Genomic DNA, 25,665 nt, shown 5'->3' on the forward strand with positions numbered 1-25,665 from the left:
AGTGGTTCTGCTTCTTTGCTTTTCCCTCCTCCACCTCCACCCCCACTCCCATCCCCCATCCACAATCTTCAATTTACTCTCTCTCTCTCTCTCTCTCTCTCTCTCCCTCTCTCTTTCCCTCTCCCTCTCTCCTTCTTATGCATAAATGAGATTTGTCTAGACGGGTGCTGGAGCACCAGCTCTGCAACCACAGGCCTCTGCATAACAAGCTCGTTATGCAAACGTGTCTGATTGGATGGCACCGTTCCATTGGCTGCCACTGTGATAGAGAGTGAGGATGTGTGTGTGTGTGCGTGTGTGTGTGTGTGTGTGGGGGGGGTGATTGGCAGGATAGAAAGAAAGAACAAGAAAGGGGGAGCAGTTAAGAGAGAGAGTGAGAGAGAAAATAATAGGAGGGGGGGTTATGAGATGTGAAAGAGAGAAAGTGAGAGAAAAAGAAGGCGTGCGTGTGTGTGGGGGGGGTGAGCTATGGGAAAGAGAGAGAGAAACTAGGAGGAGAGAGAGAGAGAAAGAGAGCTAGAGCCAGACACTGCTCAAATTTGGTCACCATGGCAACACAGCCAGGCTGCTGGTAGGGTTGGCGGGCGCTGCGGCAACGTGAGCCTTTCCACTGCGCTACAGAGTAAAACGCCTGCAAGTCTCTCCATGGATCCACACAGGCCTGCTGAGCAACAGGCAGCGAGCAGAGCACAAAGCTGCTGTGCACTAATTCACTCCTTAGCATGTGCACACACATGTTCACACACAGATGCATAGATACTGTACAAAGACACACACACACACACACACACGCACACACACACAAACACATGTGGAGAGGAACACACGCAGAAAGAGATTAAAATAATTATCCCACTCACACAAAAAGATGTGCACATATACACACATCCAGGCGCATGCAGAGACACACATGCGTGCAAACACACAAAGCATCAACAAAAAAACTGCATCTCTAGATTAAAGGAAAGAGAAACACACCCATTCAAAAACATATATAGAATACATACATGCACAAACAAAATTAACATGCACACTTGCACACACATGAAAGGTGCATAATGAGAGAGAGATACCAGATACTTCACCCTCCTGCTCTCTCTCACTCATGCGCACACACACACACACACACACACACACAAGTACAAACTGAGCACGCACCAGTGAATTTGTTCATATGCAACACTCTTGATCACACAAACAACACCTGTTAACTGTTAAATCCATATACCCTTCCAGATGTCTCATATTAAACGGGCAGGATGCAGCTCAGGCTACACATCAGCTCTGAGCTGTGATTGGCTGCACCGCCTGAGGTGTTCTCCTTCTCGCTTCAGTTTGTTGTCGAAGGCGAATGCGTGAAAAGGTGAACGTGCCTCTGATTTAACTCCCCGTCAACTCACCACTAACCTGCAGACGTAATGTAATCATTTATTTATTTCATCATTGGCAGAATGTTTACAATATTAGCTAAACAGTGACACTTTGGAATGAGGTCATTTTATTTATGCAAATGCCATCAAGTAGAAGCTTTAGAGTATACTGACAACATATGTTTTTAGTGTGGGTGGCCTCTGTGGGAGCTCTAATCCCTAACCCTGGCAAAATTAATGCCGTGCATATTTGCCCTACCATTGAGTTTCATGTTTTAATTATTCCCATTGCTTATTACTAGATTTGAAATTCTGTCTCAGAAGATAGCCCCCGAACTGGAGACAGATTTCCTTTGTGTCACCAATGGTAGAATTCAGACCTTAAATTCAGTTATGATCCAGGAATGTGGCTTTGATGCGAGCTTCAGTCAGTTACAGTCATGTCCTGAGGTAGGGAGCTGAAGCAAGTTTCAAAGCCAGATTCTACCAGTTTACATTTATAAAAATAGCTTTTTTGGCAGGAGCTCCTGACTATATCAAAGGAAGGCTGCTCGGGTGAAGTTTTCATTCAGTAAAAAATCCAGTTGGAGTTTTGTGAAGGTGTATACTAAACACATCTTTGTCTGCTGGAAAATACGCAACATCAGTGAATGCCGCGTGTCTTCCAATATGCTCGTGTCCTGCTGCCGATTACCACATAAACACTAGTGTTCATATATTTGCACTTTGTGCATAATGTTTGTGTGTCCTTCTGCAAAATGCCTTTAGGGAGGAATTCAGGCGAGAGTTGACAGTGACCTGGAGGAGACCTCAGAGGTGGAGGAGGAACGGGAGCGTCCTGAAATAGGCTCGGAGAGCGAGAGCAGCATGTACGGCCCCACCAAGAAGAAGAAGAAGAAACCGAAGGAGAAGAAGGAGAAGAAGCCCCGGAAGAAGAAGAGAGATGAGGAGGATGATGACGATGATGATGATGATGGTAACTTGAAAGTAAGTCTAGGCCCACGATGCTGACACAGGCCACACCTTGTAGTCTGCTGGGTTGTGTGTTTTAAATGAATATGCTAATTTCAACACAGGGTTTCTATGTGGGTTCAGTGCCAATCATTTTAAATGGATCATCTCATGATATGATAATCTAATAATGATGATTAAGTTGATTTTGTGTTTCACATACCCCAAGGATATTTTACGGAGAGACAAAAGTAAAAAAAGAGTAGATATTAGATTAGAATAGATTAGATTAGACTACATCTAAAAATGGACTCTGCATTATAGATTGAGTCAATGAAGGACAGCAAGTGACACATAGTTAGTTGACAAACAAATTTAATGAATTAAATTAAAATTAACCTTTTGACTGTTGACTGTCTGGCCCTAACTTTCACAAATCTCCAGTACTATGAAAACTGTCTTTATCTTGTTGACTCAACTACAACCGTGCACCCGGTACAGTGGTCAGTATTTGGAGCTGCGCGCGCTGCCCCTGTTTTCTTCACATATTGCACATATTCATTTGTAAAAATAATTCAGATGCAGTGCATGAAAAAGTACATCAAAAGCTTAAAAATGTGGCGTCTCCCCACTTTATAAGAAGTCAGTCCAACAATATCTTTTTTTCCTATTTTTTTAGGCGACCCATCCTTGAAAGTGGTGTGGATGATGAATGGTTACCATTAATTTGACATCATCAATATTTTCTTTATTTAACATCATTTAACGTATATGTTCTGATTTCTTTCATCTGTATCTCCTTAGGAACCTAAATCATCCAGCCAGTTGATGCAGGAGTGGGGTCTCGAAGACGTTCAGTACGGCTTCACCGAGGACGACTACAAAACCATCACCAACTACAAGGCTTTCAGCCAGTTCCTCAGGCAAGCATCTAATTTTGTGTCTGGATTCTCTTCCTGTGTTAAACTGCTCTGTTCTGTTTCTGTTTCTGAGGATTGTCAGAGTCCCTCCCTGAGACACTTTCAACAAAAACTCCACAGTGAGTCTATAGTGTACTGTGACGAGCAAACACTGCTCTTTTTGTTTGAGCTAGAAAGCTCGGCTGTTGGTAGAAAGAGTCTGTCTCACCTGGGGCTGTCTGGCTCGGCTAAGCCTCTGCTCCTACAAAGTGGAGCATGAGCTCCTGCAGTGCCCCCTGTGAGTAGTCAGCTGCTTACTGGATGCCTGTGACAGCCGGGAGGCTCTGGGACTCGGTGCTCTGACCCACTATCTTTCACAGGCCAGCGTGCCAAACCTCAAGCTGTTGCCTGACAAATCACAAACATGACATACACACAGCAAAGCAAAGAGAACAAAATTTAAGGGGCAGTGGGGTGTCAGCAAATCAAGACCCAGCTCCCTCCAGCGCTAAGGGAAGTAGAAATTACATCAGCAGGAATGAAGGGTGACACGATAAAGCTGCTGTTTTTGTCTCCTCTCCCCCTGGTTTCACTCAGGCCTCTCATTGCCAAGAAGAACCCGAAGATTCCCATGTCAAAGATGATGACGGTGTTAGGGGCCAAGTGGCGAGAGTTCAGTGCCAACAACCCGTTCAAAGGCGCATCTGCCACCGCTGTGGCCGCCGCTGTGGCCGCCGCTGTGGAAACGGTTACCGTGGCACAGCCAACGTCTGTCAGCAGCAGCCAGCCGAGCTGTCAGTTGGGGCCAATCAAAAAAGCCAAAACCAAAGAGGGAAAGGGTAAGGCCTAGTGAACATTGACAGAACTCTTTTTTTTTTTTTATATATAATAATGGCAAGAATACCATTTTTTTTAAGTTGTCTGTTGTCTGTTTGTCTCAGGACCAGGAGTTAGAAAGAGAAGTAAGACTGTGAAGGAGGTGAAGAAGAAACCGAAGCCGAAGAAGACCAAATCGAAGTCGGGCCAAAGTGGGAAGAAGAAGAAAGCATCCTCGGTACGCCTTGTTTTTTTTCTTCCCTCAGCTCATTCATCCTCTCAGCTCCTCCACATGTCTTATATTTTCAATGACATCAAAGTGACCAGACACTTGATTGCACTTTATGTGAAAGTCGGTTCATTTTTAATTCATTTGCGCAGCTCTGAGCTTGTCAGTTTGTGTGTATGCTTTTCCAGAGTGAGGAAGACTTCCTGGAGGAGTCGGACTTTGATGACATCAGCATCCACAGTGCCTCCGTGCTTTCTGATACGTCGGGGGCCGCCACCAAGAAAAAGGCCCGACGTGGGCGGAAAAAAAGGAAAAGTATGTTTACTGTCTACACTCGACATGCTCTGTGGTGTGTGTGTGTGTGTGTGTGTGTGTGTGTGTGTGTGTGTGTGTGTGTGTGTGTGTGTGTGTGTGTGTGTGTGTGTGTGTGTGTGTTTTTTTCCCTCCAAAATCCCAATGAAACCAGACCGTTTGATTATGGGTAACAGGGAAATTAGAATGTATTTTTTAAAGCTTTATTTATTCTGGGAATGATTTCTGAAGCTCTTTCTCAGCAGCTGTTGCCCTCACACTAAGGAGTCTTATTCACATTTAGTGGCAGCTCAGCAGTTGCATTCAAGTGCTGTTAAGTGCATAGGAATAACCCATTTTTACCTTTCTTTTTTTGCCCTCTCCAGAGGAAGACGGCGACGGCTATGAGACAGATCACCAGGACTACTGTGAGGTCTGCCAACAGGGTGGAGAGATCATCCTGTGTGACACCTGTCCCAGAGCGTACCACCTGGTCTGTCTGGACCCTGAGCTGGAGAAGGCCCCCGAGGGAAAATGGAGCTGTCCGCACTGTGTGAGTTGATTGGTTTGATATTTAAACATATTTGTGTAGCTTTATGTTGTGTTAACCATTTGCTAAAGTGGTCATCCGCGAGGACAAGTGGGACTTACCATTGTGTGCACTTGTCAAACAGTGCGGCAAGTAAATGAAGTGGGCCTGTTGCATCAGCTGGGCTTGTGTGAACACTTCACAGATTTATAATTTAAGCATTTGAGATAATTCATATTTTATACATCCAGTGAAAACAATAAGGTCTTGTCTCAGTTTATGTTTACATACGCTGTATGTCAGTTTCCTCTGATAAGTGCAAGTTTGAATTTCATGATAATACTTTGAATTTTCAGTTAAAACAGCACATGTGCGCTGGGACATTCGTGAGTGAAATGTAAACTGAACAAGACCTTAGGCTGAGCTATTATCTTCAACAACGAACGGTTCCCAACCTTTAGAGGCTTAAAATGAAGCAGCGTATACTTATAACCCCTCATAACAGGTTGCATATACACCTGACTGTGAAGAGGTAAAAGTACCCAGTATTTCACAAGTAACAAGCAAAGATTAGAGAGAAAGGTTTGAAAAATTTATTACAATTTTCTGTAGCAGAGACACTTTTTTCCCCCTCAAGACGTCAGCACAGCAGCAGTTGATGCTTTGGGCTAAAAACTCCCTTTGTGTCTTGTTAGTTGTCAGTATTCTGTATGTGTAAAGCAAGGCAAGCCGCTGCTTCACAGTTACTATTTTATGCATTTTTATAAATCTATAGTGCGGGATTGATAAGAAAGTCAGGACCACAGACAACAAAGCTTTGATCGTGCAGCCTTTTGGTCTCAATATGTTAATGTGGTTGACTCCATAAGAAAAACAAAAAACAAACAACATAAAATCTGTAAATACCATATATATTAATGTGTCCTTGCAGTAAACAAAAAGGTGGAGGGAACTTAATTTAGCCGTATTTAACCTTGCTGCTGCCATGTGTGTGCTAACCGTGTCTCTCAGGAGAAAGAGGGAATCCAGTGGGAGGCCAAAGATGAAGAGGAGGAAGAGGAGGAGGCTCCGGGCGAGGAAGAGGATGACCACATGGAGTTTTGCAGAGTGTGTAAAGACGGAGGAGAGCTGCTGTGTTGTGACACCTGCCCTTCTTCCTACCACATCCACTGCCTCAACCCGCCTCTCCCAGAGATCCCAAACGGGGAGTGGCTGTGTCCTCGATGCATGGTGAGTTCAGGTCGCACACTGACTTCAGTCTATACTGTGTGATAATATTCATGATTTTATTTATGTGAGCAACTCTAAGGTTTTAGGGGTTAAAGCTTAAACATTTTTTTTAAACTCACCTCATAAACTGATGATGAATATATTTTTTCAGGATTTCTTTCAAATCAAATGATTTTACAGCAACAAATGTTGTGGAAATGTGCTGCGGAGTTACAGGGTGAAACAGAAGCTAAATCAGTACAGTGTACGGTATTTTATAATAGTATAAAGTGCATATGGCGACAGAAGTCAGTAGTCACACAGAGATAGTTTATGAGGTGGTGAGAGAGGGAGTTTAACAAAAGTGTCAGCTTAAATCTTGCAATGCAGTTTTGGTTTCTGAATATATAAGGAAGTCATTTTAAACTAGCCATGTGAGCTATCTCTTTAGGATGTTTGTGTTGGAATTACTCATGCATATTAATGTGAAGAAGAATATTATGTGTGCACCTTTGCTCTTACACAACACCTCTCTCTTTTTTTTTTTTGTTCTTAGTGCCCTCCCCTGAAAGGTAAAGTACAAAAGATTCTGCACTGGACATGGGGAGAGCCCCCACTGCCAGCTGAGCTGCCTGCAGGCCCTGACGGAAAGCCAAATGATCCACTGACCAAGCCCCCACTCAAGGGCCACCCAGAGAGGGAGTTCTTTGTGAAGTGGGCTGGCCTTTCATACTGGCACTGCTCCTGGGTCAGCGAGCTGCAGGTGAGATACCAGGAGTATCTCAAATTAACACTTCTGCTCTGTTTGGCCACAGGAACTGTGTGTTGTCTTTGCTAAATGTGGAACACACAGGACGGGGTTTTTACTGGACCACCTTTTGCAGTTTAATATAAAATGATAATGCATGTTCCTAGCTTAGCTGTCATTATCAAGCATTTTAGAGCACAACTGTAGCTGACATTTAATATAGTGATGATACAACAACTGTTTGTTTTCAGACTTGGCCCTGGAGAAGTCTCTTCTCCAAAACAGCTTCCTTAGTTTATTTTGTATCCGTCTTCCCTTCATTAAATCTATTTTGGAACTTTGAGTAGTGAATCAAATTAGGCTCATTGCCATGCAATGCTCGATTATATATTGCATTCTTGTAAAAAGCATCCTTAGCCAGAGGTGGTGCTGATCGAAACTGAAGCAAAACTGATTGTTGTGCTGTGTGCGTGTGTGTGTGTGTGTGTGTGGTTATGCAGTTGGAGCTGTATCACACGGTCATGTATCGGAACTACCAGCGAAAGAACGACATGGACGAGCCGCCGCCGTATGACTATGGCTCCGGAGAAGAGGAGCTCAACAGCGAGAAGAGGAAGAGCAAAGACCCCCAGTACGCTGTGATGGAGGAGCGCTTCTATCGCTATGGCATTAAACCAGAGTGGATGGTTATCCACCGGATACTCAACCACAGGTGTCTGCTCACAGTCACACAAATCCTTATATCCACATGTTTTACACACCTTCTTCAGAAGTCTTGATGATAAGGTGGTGCTCAGTGTAGTTTATCCTCGCTCTCATCTTGCTTTTATAGATGGAGATTACACTTCACAGCACAGCATATTTCAGTATGGAGATATGTGAAACGCCAAGTGTTGAAAGTCACTGAAAAATGCATTGTGACAGATATTTGAAAAGACCAGAACAGCAATAAGTTCATTTCCATATGTTTCCAAACTTTTCAGGCCTGTGTTGGAGCTTGTCACATGTCATATGTAAAGAAATGTATTTAAGACAGATTCAGTATACAGTATAATCATATGTTTTACTATATGAAATATGCTTTGGAATTAAATAATACATTGCTCTCTAAGTGTCAGCCCCCCTCCTATAACAGCTACAGTTGCAGGAAGTGACAAATTACTGTAATTATCTGATTGTGTGTGTAATATTTGTCATATCTCGTTAACAAATATCAATTTTCTGTCTTTGTTTATGTTTATTCTCCCCTGTAGCTTCGATAAGGATGGCGACGTGCATTACCTGATCAAGTGGAGAGACCTGCCCTACGACCAGTGCACCTGGGAGGTGGATGATTTCGACATCCCAGAGTATGACACCCATAAAGCTTTTTACTGGGACCACAGGTGGGTTGGCAGCATCTCCAAATTAGCTCAGTCTTATTTCTTAATAGTGCAGAGATGACAAGATGGATAACTAGAATAAATCCCTGGCACACACAGATAAACAAAGGCGTATGCCTACATCTGCTGCTGTTCCTCCTCTGTCCAGCCCTCTGTCTGTGAGTCCCCCTGTTCGAGTTGTTTGACTCATCATTGTTGCTGCAAATTTTTTTTTCTTCCAAGGGAGCAAATTCTAGGGGAGGATCAACGCCCCCTGGTGGTGAGGAAAGGAAAGAAACTGAAAGACGACCATCCAAAGAGGGAGGTCCCCCCTGATGCTCCCATCATAGATGTAAGCTGAATTATTTTGATGTGCTCAGCTCACAAAAGTCCAATGAGCTGCCCTAGTTACCTGTGTCTTTTTGGGAATACAAGACCTCATTGTTATTGTTTTGCCTGCTGCGGCAGCTTTCTGCAGTAAACCCTTCAAAAGTGATGCTGTGGATGTTGTATGTGCTGTACCTTCATTATTATTATACTCCATATACAATTTTTAGTTGTTTACATTAGGCCAAATTGTTGACTTTAGCCTTTGTAATTACTCTACAAAACTCCTTCTCAGCCAACCATCAAGTTTGAGCATCAGCCGTGGTACATTAATGCCACTGGAGGAACACTGCACCCGTATCAGCTGGAGGGCCTGAACTGGTTGAGGTTCTCCTGGGCTCAGGGCACAGACACCATCCTGGCTGATGAGATGGGCCTGGGGAAGACAGTGCAAACAATAGTGTTTCTCTACTCGCTATATAAGGAGGTGAGGGTGGAAGAACGTCCTCTTTTTATTATCTCCATATTACATAATATATATATATATATCTTATATATTATGTCACATTTTTGGTTCTCTGGGTGCTATGTAAAATGAACACACTATTCATATCAATCCCTGTAATATGAATGGGAATGTAGACTTAAGATGTAGACTTAGATTGAATCACACTGGATATCACGCTGGATATAGATAAAACCTGTAGTATATCTTCTGCCTGTGATGTGAGAGTTGCTGAGTCATGTCTTTCTTCTCTCTCTCTCTCTCTCTCTCTCTCTCAGGGTCACTCTAAGGGGCCTTTCTTGGTGAGTGCGCCCCTCTCCACGATCATCAACTGGGAAAGGGAATTTGAAATGTGGGCTCCAGATTTCTACGTGGTGACGTACACGGGGGACAAAGACAGCAGGGCGATCATCAGGGAGAACGAGTTCACCTTTGAAGACAGCGCAGTGAAATCGGGGCGCAAGGTGTTCCGCATGAAGGTACGTCACACTCGCCAGGATAGATCAGATCCTCTTCTCAAATACTGTGTTTTATTTTGTTTGAACCTTGACATATGAGTTGGACTTGGGCTGCTAACATCCAGTGTATATGCAGTATATAAAGCAATAAATCCTTTTACTCTACCAAGTGATCCCACATCTAAATTGTACAACATTTGAAATACTCTCTTGTGTCTTCACCTTGCAGAAGGACACTCCAATCAAGTTCCATGTGCTGCTGACATCCTATGAGCTGATTACAATAGATCAAGCCATTCTGGGCTCCATTACCTGGGCCTGCCTGGTGGTGGACGAGGCCCACAGACTGAAGAACAACCAATCAAAGGTATAACAGCCTTCCTGCCATTGATAGCAGCAGTAAGTAGACTGCATTAGAGTTTAGAGTTTTATCTGGAAAGGAGCCGGAACACAGACAGACGTGAGCAGGAAATGTTTGCCCACAAACTTAATCTAAGAAATAAATATTCTGAGGGAATGTGGAAAAGTTTACAGAACATGCATCACTGCAGCTCTCTTTTTTTTATAGGCATATCCTTTTATCATATCCTGTACAAAATACAGTTTTTCAGGATTCTCAACGGGTATAAGATCTACTACAAGCTGCTGCTGACTGGGACTCCTCTTCAGAACAACCTGGAGGAGCTGTTCCACCTGCTTAACTTCCTCACCCCAGATCGCTTCAAGTAAGTCCTTCCTGTCCTCTGTGCATCATTTTTTTCTTTGTCTTTCTCCATCTTTCCAGTAGCTTTTCGCTGGTGCATCAAGTAGGTTCCTCTTTAAATATGTAGCTGGACAAATGTAGTGTTGTTTGAATTAAATAAAGATTTAAATAAGCAAGAAGTTGTCTTTCCTTTACTGTAGATAAATTTCATTTATTTATTTTCTTTTCATTCTTCCTCGTGTGACCTCTGACCTGTGAAGTAACCTGGAAGGCTTCCTGGAGGAGTTTGCCGATATCTCTAAAGAGGACCAGATCAAGAAGCTCCACGACCTCCTTGGGCCGCACATGCTCAGGAGGCTGAAAGCCGATGTCTTCAAGAACATGCCTGCGAAGACGGAGCTGATCGTCAGAGTGGAGCTCAGCCCTATGCAGAAGTATGGCTCGGGATAATAGAGATATTAAAGGGATGATAGTTGCAGTAGGGTGCATCATTGGTGTGTGTGCCATCTGATAAAAACCTAGCTCCTATATACAGAATATTTTAAATTACACAGTGGGGGTTTCATTTGCTCAATTTAATTGTTTTAATTTTTTTTTTTAATTTGAACAAATAAGAAAATGTAAAAAATAAATGCTAAAATATTCGTATGGTCTGTAGAAGCTTATATCTATATACATTTCTTTTTTTTGTTTATGCCAATACTGTATATGTTTTACACAGCTGCAATACTGTGCAGTTGTCACTAACTGTGTGACTCAACTTTCCTCACTCCTCCCGACTCAATCTGATCTCTGTCCTCTGAACTTTAGGAAATATTACAAGTTTATTCTGACGCGAAACTTTGAGGCTCTGAACTCCAAAGGTGGAGGGAACCAAGTGTCCCTCCTTAACATTATGATGGACCTGAAGAAGTGCTGCAACCATCCCTACCTGTTCCCCGTGGCTGCTGTGGTAAGGCAGCAGAGTTAAATAATAATATACAGTATATCGCAATACTGAGGACAGAATATACTTAAGTAGATTAAATGTTTCTGGTGTTTCTCCAAAGAAACTGTGGCTGTGTTTTACATTATTGTAAATAGTGTTGTTGACCTCATCTGCTAGGAAACTGTGTATCCTGTCAATCAGAGTTACTGTCGAATGTATTCATATATTTCTCCGGTTGATGCCTGGAATCGTTTTTCTGTCTCCGCAGGAAGCTCCTGTATTACCCAATGGTTCTTATGATGGCAACCTACTGGTGAAGTCCTCAGGAAAACTGACACTGCTTCAGAAAATGCTGAAGAAACTCAAAGATGAAGGACACAGAGTTCTCATTTTCTCTCAGGTAATAGTCAAATAAATATTGCATCTTGGCTGGAGGTCATAGCTTTCTCTGATCAGTGGCCACAAAACACAGAAAATCCAGCCATCCATATTTTAGCCTTTCCAATGTCAGTGCCAGTTGAAGGTGATAAATCAACCGATACTCCAGATATTTTATCAAAAATCATCTGTAGTGAACATTCAGACTTTTCTTAATTTCAACAATTCCAATTAGTTTGATCTCTTTTTTTTTTTTACAGATGACAAAGATGTTGGATCTGCTTGAGGATTTTTTGGAGTTTGAGGGTTATAAATACGAACGTATTGACGGAGGAATAACTGGAGGCCTAAGACAGGAGGCCATTGACCGCTTCAATGGTGAGTTTGTTAATCCACAATCTGGCTGGGTGAGTTTGTGAAAATGCATGTTTTCTTCCATCTGCCTTTCACTTGCTCTCACATATTCCCACACACACACACACACGCGCACACACACACACACACACACACACACACACACACACATCAACTCTCTGCTTTGGTTTTTGCCACAGCGCCGGGTGCTCAGCAATTCTGCTTCTTGCTTTCAACACGAGCTGGGGGTCTTGGCATCAATCTTGCAAGCGCAGACACTGTCATCATCTACGACTCTGACTGGAATCCTCACAATGACATTCAAGTACTGATTTCTCAAAGATTATGTGATGCACACTTGCAATTGTTTCAATGTGTGATTTAATTAGCTTTCAACCAACTCACTTTGATGCTATGTCGTCCGTGTCCTGTTCCTCCCGCTCCACATTTCCACTTTCCCCAGGCGTTTAGCAGAGCCCACCGTATAGGCCAAAATAAGAAGGTGATGATCTATCGTTTTGTGACGCGAGGCTCGGTGGAGGAGCGGATAACTCAGGTGGCGAAGAGGAAGATGATGCTGACCCATCTGGTGGTGCGGCCTGGCCTGGGCTCCAAAACCGGCTCCATGTCCAAACAAGAGCTGGACGACATCCTCAAGTTTGGCACAGAGGAGCTTTTCAAAGACGAAATGGAGGCAGCTCGAACCATGGGTACGTCCCAAATGTTCCCTCTAGCTTTGAGGATTTAACACAGAATCTGGTGTGTTGGCATCCTTTGATATTCTTGGTTGGTTTTATGATCTACACTCAATCCAGAAAAGTTCCAAGTAAGCTCCAAACTTCCACTTGATCTTCAATCTGCTACGTCATGATTAAACTTCCGAGTTGTTTGATGGTAACAAACAAATCAGACCTTAGTTGAGCCACTTAAAGGCTTTGTGATTTTTTGTGTTTCTCAATAAAAAGCTTCCATTTACCGTGTTACTTTCAAACACAGAGAGGATGCTTCCTCTTCTTCTGTTTGTGCTGCAGTTGGTGGAAGTAGCAGTGTCCTCTTATGACAAAGCACTCTCATTTTATGCAAGCCAGTGACTCACAAAGTCAAACTCGGTGTGGAGCTGCACTGAAGGGTTGAAAACAAGAGACAAAAACCAAAATGCAAGGGAATCCATATAAATGTGGGTTGGCTAGTCATTCACGTGTTCTCTTTTTTTCGGTTCGGATGCTTTTTTTTTTCTTCTTCTGTAGATCACAGCTTTGGTCGTGGGCAAAAAGGGCTCCCGTTAGAAGTTAACCAATAGCTTCTCATCCACAGGTGACAACAAAGACGGCGAGGAGGGCAACGTGATCCACTATGATGACGACGCCATCTCGAAGCTGTTGGACCGCAGCCAGGACGCCACTGAAGACACGGAGATTCAGAACATGAACGAGTACCTGAGCTCCTTCAAGGTGGCTCAGTATGTGGTGAAAGAAGAGGATGGAGAGGTGAGAAAATACCCATGATGCTCAGCTAGCGAAATCAGGACGAGGTGTAGTAGTTGTAGTTGCGCGTTGCACGGACGACTGTGCCATTGTAAATAAAATAATGCACCATTAAAAAGAATAAATAGTTATTCAAATATTAATAATAAGGTTTTAAAAAAAAAGGGTTTTCCAAATGTTTAGTGATGCAAGAAATGCTTTCAACTTGTCTGTGAGGCCTTAAAAACACACAGATAACTCAGTACTTTCAATTCAAAGCCTTATGCAGTGAAATATTGACACATGATGTGCAAGACAAAACGTAAATACTATGAAATACTACATGCAAAAACTGAAATGTTTCACTGTAGTGTGACAGAAATGCAAAGTTTGCATAGAAATGAAATACAGTACATCCATAAATTCCATAATAAAAGGATTTAGGTTATGATGCATCACCATGTTTGTTTTTTTGTCCACTCTGAAGCATAACCAGTATCTAATCTGTGTGTGTGTGTTCGTGTGTGTGTGTGTGTGTGTGTGTGTGTGTGTGTGTTTGTGTGTGCGTGCTCGTGTTCAGGAAGAGGTGGAGCGGGAGATCATCAAGCAGGAGGAGAACGTGGATCCAGACTACTGGGAAAAACTCCTCCGCCACCACTACGAGCAGCAGCAGGAGGATCTGGCTCGCAACCTGGGCAAAGGCAAACGCATCCGGAAGCAGGTCAACTACAACGACACGACCCAGGAGGATCAAGGTAGGCTCTGCTAACAGACACACAGTGGTTGTCTCTCAGGACTCACATGCCTGGGTTTGTTGCTCATGCCTTCCCCAAGACGAATTTCTAAAGTGTTAATCTTTAAGATAATTGTGCCTAATGATTTCTTGGCAGCATTTTGGAAGCAACAGCCAATATTATCGCCACTCTTCAATTTTAACCAGAATTTGACATTCTTGCCCATACATGAGCACAAACACACAAAAAGCACACAGGATGTAGAATGTAGAAAACACTTTTTGGCTTGTTAGCCACCGGTTTACACAGCTGCGCTTCTGCACAGGTGGCAGGCGAGCTAAAAGCATATTTCGCAGCAAGAAGAGACATTTTCTAAATAAACAACTCAGTGGGCTCCTGTTTGGGGGTTTATTATATGGATCTGCTTTTTTAAAAAAATCTTCCTCAAACGATATTCCTGCAGTTTTAACAGCTGGAAGATGTATTAACAGCTCCGACAGTCAATACTACGTGTTTTGAATTGGTATTTTGGGAGCTGTTGCCCATTATGAAAACCAATCAAGAGATTAAAGATTAACACTTTTGTTGTTCTGCTTAAGCTACATTGCTGAATTGAGCATGAAAATTACACATATTATATATTTGCAGTAGTTTCTCCATGATAAAAGAGCTCATGGATTTTAAAGTGAGATGTTACGAAGGTGTCACTCAAATCTGCAGCCGATCCGTTGCCATAATGGAAGCACATATTGCGGTGTCTAACTGACGCTGTGTCTACATATGTAAAGAACGGGCTAGAACTGCAGATACAGGAGATATGTTTCTGTATTTGGTCATGATATCATTGCACAGACCCGGTGTACCTTCCTCTCTGGTGGCTTTAGTGCACGTCAACAGCTCCTGTTGGAAACTAAACATTGTGATTTGCTTTGATATCCAGCTAATTCAATAACAGAACACTTCCAGTGCTGCTGTACCTTCACATGCTTGATGCTTCATTAGTGAATTGACACGCTGACATTATCTTAATACAGAATAATTTTGGTGTATCAGCTCAGTTCAAGTAAGAATGGCACAGAAATTAATCACCATGTTTATTAAATCCTCTTAAGGCTGCAAGTCTCAACAAGAGCTATTGACCTCCATTGAATCCACCATATGGTTTGTTATACTGGCCTAAAGCTCTCTTGTCTTTTCAGTGGGCTTTGAAGCACTTTTTCCCCCCTAATAGTTCAACAGTTTCTATGTCTATTGCAGTTATATTTCCTGCAGTTGTACTTTTTCAGAGTGGCTTCAACTTCCTGATTGCCACAGTTCAACAGCAGCAGACTGTGAGAGAGTAAAGATTTCAGAGCCCATCACAGCTTGGAGTACACTCCAAGTTGAAAGTGATTGTCTGGCAGAGTAGCACCCTCTCACCTCACTTCCAGAGGACAGAAGTGGTAAAAAAAAAAAATCTGTGCATGCCCAGCTGTAGTGGTCTGTAGTAATCTGCAGTGCCATGGCGCCCTCAGGTGGCCACCAACAGAAGCGAACACAATGTACTGTTTCTCTTTGATGTGTGGCTCAGAATGGCAGGATGATCTTTCAGACAATCAGTCGGAGTACTCTGTGGGGTCCGAGGACGAGGACGAAGATTTCGAGGAGAGGCCTGAAGGTAGGCAGCAAATAAATAAAAAAAAAAAAAAAAAAAAAAAAAATAGAAAAAAAAAAAAAGAAACATCAGCTTCATACAACTATTGAACTATTGTGTTGTTTTGGTTTGGCAATGCAGTACAACTCTTTTAGTGGAGACACTACATCAGACAAATGATTCTTTTAAAATTATTAAGGTGATCTGTCACTTTGCTCATGGTGAGACTCTGGGAGAAACATCCCTCTAACAGCGGGTTTGGTTTTATGTGTTGTAGGTGGGCGCAGGCAGTCTCGTCGGCAGCTGAAAAGCGAGAAAGACAAACCTCTGCCGCCCTTACTGGCACGTGTTGGGGGCAGTATTGAGGTATGTGTAGGTTGTAGGTCCTTCATAGGAAATCCCTATGCATCTTAAAATGGAGGTTTATAGTGCGTTTACAGCAACTGATCACATTTCTGGAAGCGTAGTACACTAAGTGGATAATCCTCCATTCTGTAAATTGTGCATAATAGGAGGAAATCTCGGGATAAGGGGCCGACACTGGGCATCAAAACAAACTCACAGTTTAAGCCCAATATGTCAGCAAGAATCACTGCTCTCCAGCTGATCCTGCGTTCTGGCTCACTGCTCGGTGGAACGGGGCAAGGACAGAATTAGGATCAAGAAATGCTCGCATTGTTAGGCGGCAAGCAGCATAATGTGCTGTACTGTATTACACTATGTAGTTCAATACAGCTCGGTTTATGTATGAATGAATGTCATTTTCATAAGAAATCAATATCAACAGATTGTTTCACCAGAATACAGGTGTTTCTGTGCTGTCTTTCTGCTGTTTCAATCAGTCTTCTCTTTCAGATATGTTTATGCCATTTTCTGTCTTAAGCTAATTTCTTATCTTTATAAGGTTCTGGGTTTCAACGCTCGCCAGAGGAAAGCCTTCCTCAATGCCATCATGCGCTGGGGCATGCCTCCCCAGGACGCTTTCAACTCTCATTGGCTGGTCAGGGACCTGAGAGGGAAGAGTGAGCGTGAGTTCAGGTAACTCCCCTGCGTGTTTTTATATATGTATGTAAATTGTTTTTTGGGTTTTTTTTTGTGTGATATGCCAAGTTTTATTTGATTTAACTATAATTCCCTTTTCACACAGTGCATCTTTGTCAAGGGCTGCCCGCCAATAAGTTAAGAGGCAGTTCTGGGTTTTATCAACTTCTCACATTTAATTGGTTAGCCCAGAGCAAAGCTCCACAACTTTCTTATCAGCTTTGCAAAAGTTGGCCTTGCCAGTGTCAGGGTTACCTCACTTTGTAACGCACCAGAGTCAAACAGAAATAAACATCTAGGATGCAAGTAGCCCTGAGTGGTGTTTCTATAACAAAGCACTCAGCTACGACCACTACCCCCAAAATTACTGCAGCTACGGCTCCTGTGATTACTATTAGCTCTCAAACTACAAATACAACTATACTTACACTACCACTGGTGCTGCGACCTCTACTGACACTACCAGTGCAACTGCTATTACTGAACAAACAGAATGCCTCACAGCTTTCGGCTATAAGCCATCATCAGCGTAAACAATAGTAGTGGATGTGACTATTTATATGCTATTAAAGAGATGCCTAATTAAATATCTCTGTAGTAGCTAGTTCTTGACGTTGGTATTTGTTCTCAAACTTTTTAGTTGAGCTGTTCGTCATCGTGCGATGCTGTTGTTATGGCCACACCTCCCTCCTTGGGTTTGTCACTTCTGGGCGATTCTTTCACAGATGTATCTCATTAAGAAGTCATGGAGTTTAAACTTCACCTATCTATATAAATTGTCTCATCCACCACTGTGACGTACGCTGATGATGGCTTATAGCCGACATGCGTCCGTCCTTTGCCCCCACATTAATCAAGATCACCATTTATCTGTGAGTGACGGCATTCTGTTTGGGTAGCAACGACCGTGCACCCGATACATTGCCGGAGTATTTGGACTTGTGCGCGCTGCTAATGTCTACTACAACTGCTATTGTGTTATTGCTCTTGCTACTACTTCTAAACCTGCAATCACTGTTGCCATAGGTCTCTAAATTGTTCCGTATTCTCCACATTTTATTTGTTCTGGTTTAGGTCCAACATATTTTCTGTAAGTTTTATTTCCCAACATGAAAGTCAATGATATTTCAAAGCCTTCTCCACACTACCAGGAATATAATACTAGCAGAGAAATATTAAATCCCATATAAATTCATGATCTTGTTGGGTCAAAAGCAATCCAATTTAAATATATATTGAGCCGAAAAATACTGGAATCGGCTTCTAAAATACCAACAATTTGTAACTTTTTGACTGTGGAATTTAAACTCCTCTGTTTGCTGAAACTCCCAAATTGGATGACCACTGCTCAGTTACTGCAACTGGGACAAACAGGGTATAAAGCATACACATCCAAAGGGACTTTCACAGGTGCTGGATCAAAAAAAAAAAAAGAAGAAAAATCAAACTTCAGGCAAGAGTCAGAAATAGGATCTGCACAATGTTGCTTATGGCTCACAGTAATTTTGATAAAGCACCATTTCAATCTACAGGGATCTTCCTCAGGCACTGTCAAACCACCATCACAAAGCAGAACAGGCATTATATAGACACAAACACATTCATCACAAAGGTGATTCTGATCTACATGGTTGAGAATCAAACTGCCCTCAGGCTGAACCAATCAGATTTAGTAAGTTACTGTATGGAAAAATACGAAGAGAGATAGAGAAACTATTATATAGAAAAATTCCTCTACTTTTACAGCTAATGCTATTTGTACAACCATCGCTATTAGTCCTCATTCTACTATCCTGATGATAATTACTTCTACTAGTGCTGCTGCTGCTTTTACTGCTTCTCTGCCGAGCTGTTAAAAGCGGTTCAAACATGGTGTTAGAGCTGGTAACCTCAGAGGAATCTCTCCGGTCGCATGTACCGTAAAGTGTCTTTTTTTTTCCGTTCATCAGGGCCTATGTGTCTCTGTTCATGAGACATCTATGTGAGCCGGGAGCAGACGGAGCAGAGACTTTCGCTGATGGAGTCCCACGTGAGGGACTGTCTCGTCAGCATGTTCTCACCAGAATCGGGGTCATGTCCCTTGTCAGGAAAAAGGTACTAGTTGTTCAACCAAGGCTTCTTCAACACAGACTACTGAGTTTTCTGCTGTAGCACTGCGAGATTAGAGAAAGTAGGTCAAACTGTTCAGGAATAGGCAGATGTAGACAAGAGTACCTTTTGGGTGCAAACTCTTTTAGACATACAAAATACAAAAGTTTTGTAGGCTTTGTTTGCCATGTATACACCAGGGTAAAGGGGCTAAATGATGAAACCTCCCTGTCAATCCTTAAGCAATGTAGGCGTGACTTTGTTTTATTAATGTATGTAAAACATAGAGAACTATGTGTTGCAGAGTTACTAGTGTTCTTTTAGAATAAGTAGGAAATATCAGGTTATCTTTATCTAACATTATTTGGTCATTTCGTCTGACACTATTGGACTAATGTTTTGTAATTGAAGTTATATTATAAATAAAATCTTCCCACTTTACATCATTGTTAAACACCATTTTGATCAAAACTCAGATGTGTTTACCATGTTCGATATACCTTAACTCAACCCAATTTTTTATTCTTTTTTTTAAATATTTTTTACCAATTTGGTAATACTTGCCTGCCAATCATTTTTTGTTCAATTAATCAATTGTTTAGTCATGAAATGTTTAAAAATAGAAGGAAAATGCTGAATAGCCAAAGGTAATGTCTCCAAATGTTCACATTCTCAATACTCTCATTTGATTGGCTGGAATTAGAGAATGTTTGACATTTTTTCTTTATTTTAGCCAGAAAAATGACAGAAACAATTAATCAATTATGAAAGATAGTTGCCAAAGATTTCTCTGGCAATTGACTAATCGATCAATCAAGTGACGGTTTCAGCCTCACTAAATTTACATAAAAATGACGCAAAGGTTGAATTTAAGAAGGATAACTTCAGAATACGGACAATTTAGAATTAAACTGCTGATTCAGCACACCACATTCGTAGATCTCTTCCGTAATCCCTTTTTTGAGTCAAGGAGGTCATCCCGTGGACGTGTAGATTTTCATTGTATTACAGTTGAACCAATCTCTCTGTAGGTGCAAGAGTTTGAGCATGTAAATGGGAAGCTGAGCTCTCCAGATCTGATTCCCATCGGAATGGAGCTGAAGAAACTGACCGAGAGTGTATCCTCCGATCCCAACACCCCTGTGCCAGCCAGCCCTGTCGCCACGCAGCCCGGCACCCCTGTCCCACCAGGTCAGAACAAAGCGTCTGCATTAATCGTGTTTTGTTTATCTCCAACTCTAAAGTTTGTGCTCAGAAAAAAAGAGAGTTTGTTGTTGTTGTTTTCTGGACTGTAGAGAAGACTGAGTCTCTCTTGGGTACCGCTGAGGACAAGGAGACCACAGACCAAGATAGCAAGAAACTGTCAGAGCACGAAGTGAGTCCTGTTGTTTTTTTCTTCCGCTACCCATCACTTTCATTCTGTTCTCCTTTATTGTCTTGTCTGTCTTCTCATGGTTCATTACACTTTAACCGTACTTCGTCTTATCATCCTCAGAAGATGCGATTGTCAAACTTTTAACTTGTCTCCTTGCCCTCTACCAACTTTCCTCGTTCTCCACCCGCTTGCCCTGTCTGTTTTTTCCCTCGGCAGAATTCCAGTGCAGAGCCAGCATCTGCACCTGAGAAGGCAGCTGACAGTGAGGAGAGCAAGGCCAGCTCAGAGGAGAAAACAGGAGATGAGAGGGACAGAACTGAGTCACCCTCCACAAAGACAGAGTCATCTGGCAACACAAAAGAGTCCGCTATGAAACAGACAGAGCTGTCATCCAGTCAAACCTCACCTAAAAGTGAGTGGTGCATGAGCTGTGTGCTGCAAAATTGATTCTGCTGTGAGGTTGTACTTTGTTTAAGTTAATCTTTCTTTTTTTTTTTTTTTTTGCCTGTGCTATCCTCAGTGGAGCCCTGCAGAGAAACAGAGAAGTCCTCAGACAAAGGAGATACTGATTCTCCTCTGGCAAAAACTGAAGACAAGGAAAATAAGCCAGGTAGAAATGCTGCAATCAGTGTGCTCTTTTCTCTAAAAGCAAAGCAGTCTGTAGTGATAGTCCATTATACAGATACGTCTTTTAAGAAATCCTTCTGTCATTCATATAGCTGTTGCAGATGACATGAAGAGTGAATACGCATTAGAGGGTCGATTAAATGGAGACAAAGACACTTTGGATGAGATGGACGAGAGCAGGAGGGAGGACAAAAATGGATTCAAAGCCAAGTTCATGTTTAATATTGCTGATGGAGGTTTCACAGGTGAGAATACATCTGACTTTGTTTTGATCCTAAATGACTGAAGAACAAAGAAGTGGGGGAGGGAGGGAGGAATGTGACACAGCTGTTGAAAGTATTAATTATGTTCCAAAATGATCTTTAGAAAATAGCTTCTTTGAAAAATAGTTTCATAGTTTTTAACATGCAACCCACCTCTGATTGCACATTACATGAACCCAGCTGTCAGACACTAGATGACTGCAGCACAGTGTCTGGTCTTATTTAGTCTTAAAGCTGCTTTTATGACAAAACTTTTTAACCTATCAGAACAGACTTGAATCGAGCGCATTGTGTTTCTCAGCACGACACGTTTGTCATTGTCATTTGAAACGGCTCTGACTCATTTCCATAATAGCGCAATGTAATATTGTGCAGCTCAGTTTTAATTGGTGAAGTCTTTTTCCTAAGATGAAGAGCAGAGAGACGAGACAGGTGCTATCTGGTGTGTTTGTGTTATCTGGAGACAAATGAGCAGAAAGTGAATAAAGGAACAACAGGCGGGAAAATAACTGTGACAGCACTTCAGCTGATTTTAAATTTTTATTTTCTCACAGCTGGAAACCATGCATTTCAATAAAACTATTTTGATTTCATGAGTTCACAAAGTCACTCCATAATTTAATATCAGTGGAAAAATGTGTCATTGATAACTTACCTCCACCAGACTTTGTTTAATAACTCCTACATTTCTGCTCCAGGGTCTTACAGGGTTGTTTATCTAAGGTGCCATAAAGAAGCAGCTTTGTTTCGTCATAAATCTCGATTGTGCTGTTAATGTGCTCTTACTTCTCTTAATATGCCTGAATATAACTTTGCATTTCTTGTAAAAAAAAAAAAAAAAACTGTCTGTCTTTATATCAATGCCGTCAGAGCTGCACACCCTGTGGCAAACTGAGGAGCGAGCGGCGCTGTCTTCTGGAAAGATGCATGACATCTGGCACCGTCGCCATGACTACTGGCTGTTGGCTGGCATCGTAACGTATCCTTTACCAGCTGTAGGAGCGAGAAGCTCAGCATCTGGCGAAGTAATGTAATTACTTATGACTGGGGGTGGGGGGGTGGGGGGGGCAGTGGTTCAGAGGCTGATATTTACAAAATGTGAGGAGCAATATAAAACTAAAGCTATCTCGCTGTTGTATTTGAAGAATTTTATGAGGTGCTGTGCTTCAGTTTGCTTTTTCTTGACCGGGAATCTGTCTCAGACATGGCTATGCTCGCTGGCAGGACATTCAGAACGACCCACGCTATGCTATTCTGAACGAGCCCTTTAAGACTGAGATGCATAAGGGCAACTACCTAGAGATGAAGAACAAGTTCCTGGCTCGCCGCTTTAAGGCAATGCTTGAGTCTTTGTGATAAAAACAAACTGCAAACTGAAACTAACTGTCTATCACGTCTGTGTTTCATCCTCTCCTTTTCTTTCCCCACCTCGCGCTGTAGTTGTTGGAGCAGGCTCTGGTGATTGAGGAGCAGCTGAGACGGGCAGCTTACCTGAATATGACCCAGGACCCCAGTCACCCGGCCATGGCTCTCAACACGCGTTTTGCTGAGGTGGAATGTCTGGCGGAGTCCCACCAGCACCTGTCCAAAGAGTCTCTGGCTGGGAACAAGCCTGCCAACGCCGTGCTGCACAAAGGTCTCAGAAATAGCAACAGTTCACCAGTGTCTCATCTGCCAAACGTTGCAGGAAAATGAACCGGCACAAATAACTTTTACAGGACAAAAGTGATGATATAAATTTTCACAAGATGTTTTGTTCAGCCCACCGGTTGTCTGTGCTGTGAATGAAACATTCATTAAAGAGGCAAATGCAAATTCTGAATATAAATCTCCTGAAATCCCCCTAGAATCGTCAATATTTTACTATTAATGTATTCAGAAAACATATTTTATTTAATACTTAGTCATAGTTTTGTTGTTTATGCTGAGTTTATGCTGCTCCATTGGAATAAAATTGATGTTTTAACCAGTGAAAAATCAACGTAGCAAGTCACTTTTTGGAGCTGACCTGTTTCTAATGCAAATCAACTTGTTTATTTTCTATCATCATGCTTTTTTTTTTTTTATCCTAAGGCAAATTGACCAGCCGCACTCTTTCTAACACTCTGTTGTTAATTCCTTTAAACAATGTAGTTTCAGTTGGAAACAGGTTTATCCGTCCATCCAGACAATAATTAATCACAAAATGAAGCGCAGACAGATGCTTCCCCACCACTGCTGTGTGTAGAGCTTCTAACAGGCAGCCATTAAAGATCCTATTTGACACAGTGGCGTCATTTTATGTTCATTTGACTCACCGTCAAAACATGTTTACAGCTTTTAGTAGGATGAAAGTTTGGGAGGAAGCCAAGACCAAAGACCGTATCAAACTGAGGTGTTAAAATGTTATCGTTTCAAAATGTTGCTGCCCGTGACCCTTATTGATTTATCCGCCAGTGAAGAATTTTATGGCATTTAGTTCTTGGCAGTTGTTAATTTCAGGCCCAAGCTCCCACAATTAATTTGCTTTTCTAATGATTTGAGATTACTTTTAAACCGGATCTTTCAGAACGTTTCCCTGCATTTTGTCTCACTCATCTTTTTCTCATTAATTCGTACCACCGGTGTAGGCATCAAATGACTGTTAGTGTTAAGTGTGTGTGTGTGTGTGTGTGTGTTCTTGTGGACTTGCAGTGCTGAACCAGCTGGAGGAACTTCTGAGTGACATGAAAGCAGATGTGACACGACTGCCCAACATGTTGTCCAGGATCCCACCGGTATCGGCCCGCCTGCAGATGTCTGAGAGGAGCATCCTGAGCCGCCTCACCAGCAGAGGCAGCGAACCGCCACCGCAGCAGGTGAGGTGACTTTGGAAAACTCAAACTCAAGAACAGACAATTCTTCTGTGTTATTTCCTCATAGACAAGAGTCAACTCATCTGGACTTGTTGTCAGACATCATTTTAGCACTGTAAGAAAGAAATTTTTTTCGTCTTTCACATCTTTTTGTTTCACAATAATCAGTGTTCAATAATCAGCAATAGTACGCTGAGTATCTACATATTTCCCGTCCCTTCCGTCCACCCTCATGCACCCAGGTAAACAATACAAAACACAAGAAACGAGAAGAAAAACAAATTATACGTTTGTATGCATATATACACATACACATACACACATATACATACAGTATATGTACACACACACACTCATACACACTTACACATACAGATACAAAAACAAAACAGTGACTAAAAAACAGTGCTAACAGAAATTTCATATGTCCTTAATTTATGATTTACCTACTGTTATCTCAGTGCCAGAAATTGTCCAAGTTCATTATTGGTCACCTCTACAAAAGTTTCCAAAGCGAGAAAATAACAGGAACCATAGGTCTTGAAATGTAGTACCGCAGTTATGTTTTTCTAAAGTTAATCTCTCTAAAAGTAAGAATTCAGCTATTTGGTCCAGCAACATCTTATTGGAGATTTATTAGACTCTTTCATTAATGTTTTGGACTTTGCTGGTGATTACTATGCAGTGGAGGCTCATTAGGCTCATAAGGGTGAGGAAACAAGGCTCACTAAAATGTGTGACAGGACTTTGTGAAATGAAAAGGCTATGGCCTAAAAACTGTGAATATTTCTATACTCATGACTCCGCAACCACATTATTCCTTCAAAAACCTGTGGAGACTCGCTCTCCCCCATGGAAGAGTTTCCCCAGGTGTAATGTGAAAAAAGCAGTTGTTTACTTTCACCACTCAGCTCCACGCTTCAGTCCCAAAGGATTTAACTGAGGCTGTATTGTCTCATTACTTTTATCTCTACTGCACCTGTTCTCCACAATTGAATGTGTGTTTTTTTTGGTTGCTATGCCAACTCTTGTCGTAACCAGGGAAACAGTAGGCAATCTGACTTGCTTTCCTTTGTTTTTTTTGTTTTTTTTGTTTTTTTTACATACTTGTGTTCCCACTGTTGGAAGAAAACTAGTCAGACCTGCTGAATATTTAGAAGCATCATCATCTGCTGGACACCTATCGTGTCACCGTAATAGGTTTACCTTTTTGTTTTATTATTCTATAAACGAGTCCCGTGAAGTTGTAATGTGCAGCAGGGTAACGGATCTTCATGTGTGTTCCTCAGCCTTTTAGCCAGGGTGGGTTTGGCTGCTCCCAGATGTACAGCAGCAGCTTTGGTGGAGGATTCAGAGGACCAGGGGGACAGCCCATGGTCAACTACAGTCAGATGCCTCTGGGACCGTACGTCAGCGGTAAGGATCAACATTTACAGTAAAGCATGACATGAAATAGGTGGGGGAGAGAGGTTGGGGGGTTGCTCATGCCACTTAAATTCTGGTATTTGTTAACTGTAATTTGGTCATTTGAACGAGGCCTTATTGGCAAAC

At 42.1% G+C, this 25,665-nt stretch overlaps 1 protein-coding gene across 2 annotated transcripts in view; it reads left to right on the plus strand.

Moving 5' to 3' along the window:
- Positions 1–25,665, plus strand: part of chd5 (chromodomain helicase DNA binding protein 5) — a 39,051-nt gene that overhangs the window by 10,180 nt on the left and 3,206 nt on the right. The window contains exons 3-39 of one of the 2 annotated variants that reach the window (XM_056399197.1): positions 2,139–2,357; positions 3,126–3,244; positions 3,818–4,059; positions 4,162–4,274; positions 4,454–4,580; positions 4,943–5,109; positions 6,097–6,315; positions 6,851–7,057; positions 7,543–7,754; positions 8,296–8,427; positions 8,647–8,755; positions 9,026–9,217; positions 9,514–9,714; positions 9,923–10,060; positions 10,297–10,418; positions 10,657–10,830; positions 11,207–11,348; positions 11,593–11,724; positions 11,963–12,080; positions 12,257–12,381; positions 12,520–12,766; positions 13,371–13,543; positions 14,100–14,274; positions 15,824–15,910; positions 16,164–16,252; positions 16,791–16,924; positions 18,877–19,021; positions 20,047–20,206; positions 20,311–20,390; positions 20,607–20,802; positions 20,911–21,000; positions 21,110–21,262; positions 22,151–22,259; positions 22,483–22,615; positions 22,721–22,916; positions 23,954–24,117; positions 25,404–25,530. In XM_056399197.1, the coding sequence (XP_056255172.1) occupies positions 2,139–2,357; positions 3,126–3,244; positions 3,818–4,059; positions 4,162–4,274; positions 4,454–4,580; positions 4,943–5,109; positions 6,097–6,315; positions 6,851–7,057; positions 7,543–7,754; positions 8,296–8,427; positions 8,647–8,755; positions 9,026–9,217; positions 9,514–9,714; positions 9,923–10,060; positions 10,297–10,418; positions 10,657–10,830; positions 11,207–11,348; positions 11,593–11,724; positions 11,963–12,080; positions 12,257–12,381; positions 12,520–12,766; positions 13,371–13,543; positions 14,100–14,274; positions 15,824–15,910; positions 16,164–16,252; positions 16,791–16,924; positions 18,877–19,021; positions 20,047–20,206; positions 20,311–20,390; positions 20,607–20,802; positions 20,911–21,000; positions 21,110–21,262; positions 22,151–22,259; positions 22,483–22,615; positions 22,721–22,916; positions 23,954–24,117; positions 25,404–25,530 (5,668 nt within the window). The remainder of the gene's footprint in view (positions 1–2,138; positions 2,358–3,125; positions 3,245–3,817; positions 4,060–4,161; positions 4,275–4,453; positions 4,581–4,942; positions 5,110–6,096; positions 6,316–6,850; positions 7,058–7,542; positions 7,755–8,295; positions 8,428–8,646; positions 8,756–9,025; positions 9,218–9,513; positions 9,715–9,922; positions 10,061–10,296; positions 10,419–10,656; positions 10,831–11,206; positions 11,349–11,592; positions 11,725–11,962; positions 12,081–12,256; positions 12,382–12,519; positions 12,767–13,370; positions 13,544–14,099; positions 14,275–15,823; positions 15,911–16,163; positions 16,253–16,790; positions 16,925–18,876; positions 19,022–20,046; positions 20,207–20,310; positions 20,391–20,606; positions 20,803–20,910; positions 21,001–21,109; positions 21,263–22,150; positions 22,260–22,482; positions 22,616–22,720; positions 22,917–23,953; positions 24,118–25,403; positions 25,531–25,665) is intronic. The other variant, XM_056399207.1, reaches the window with a different exon arrangement.

The sequence above is a fragment of the Seriola aureovittata genome, chromosome 2 (assembly GCF_021018895.1).
Source record: "Seriola aureovittata isolate HTS-2021-v1 ecotype China chromosome 2, ASM2101889v1, whole genome shotgun sequence".
Lineage (NCBI taxonomy): Eukaryota > Metazoa > Chordata > Actinopteri > Carangiformes > Carangidae > Seriola > Seriola aureovittata.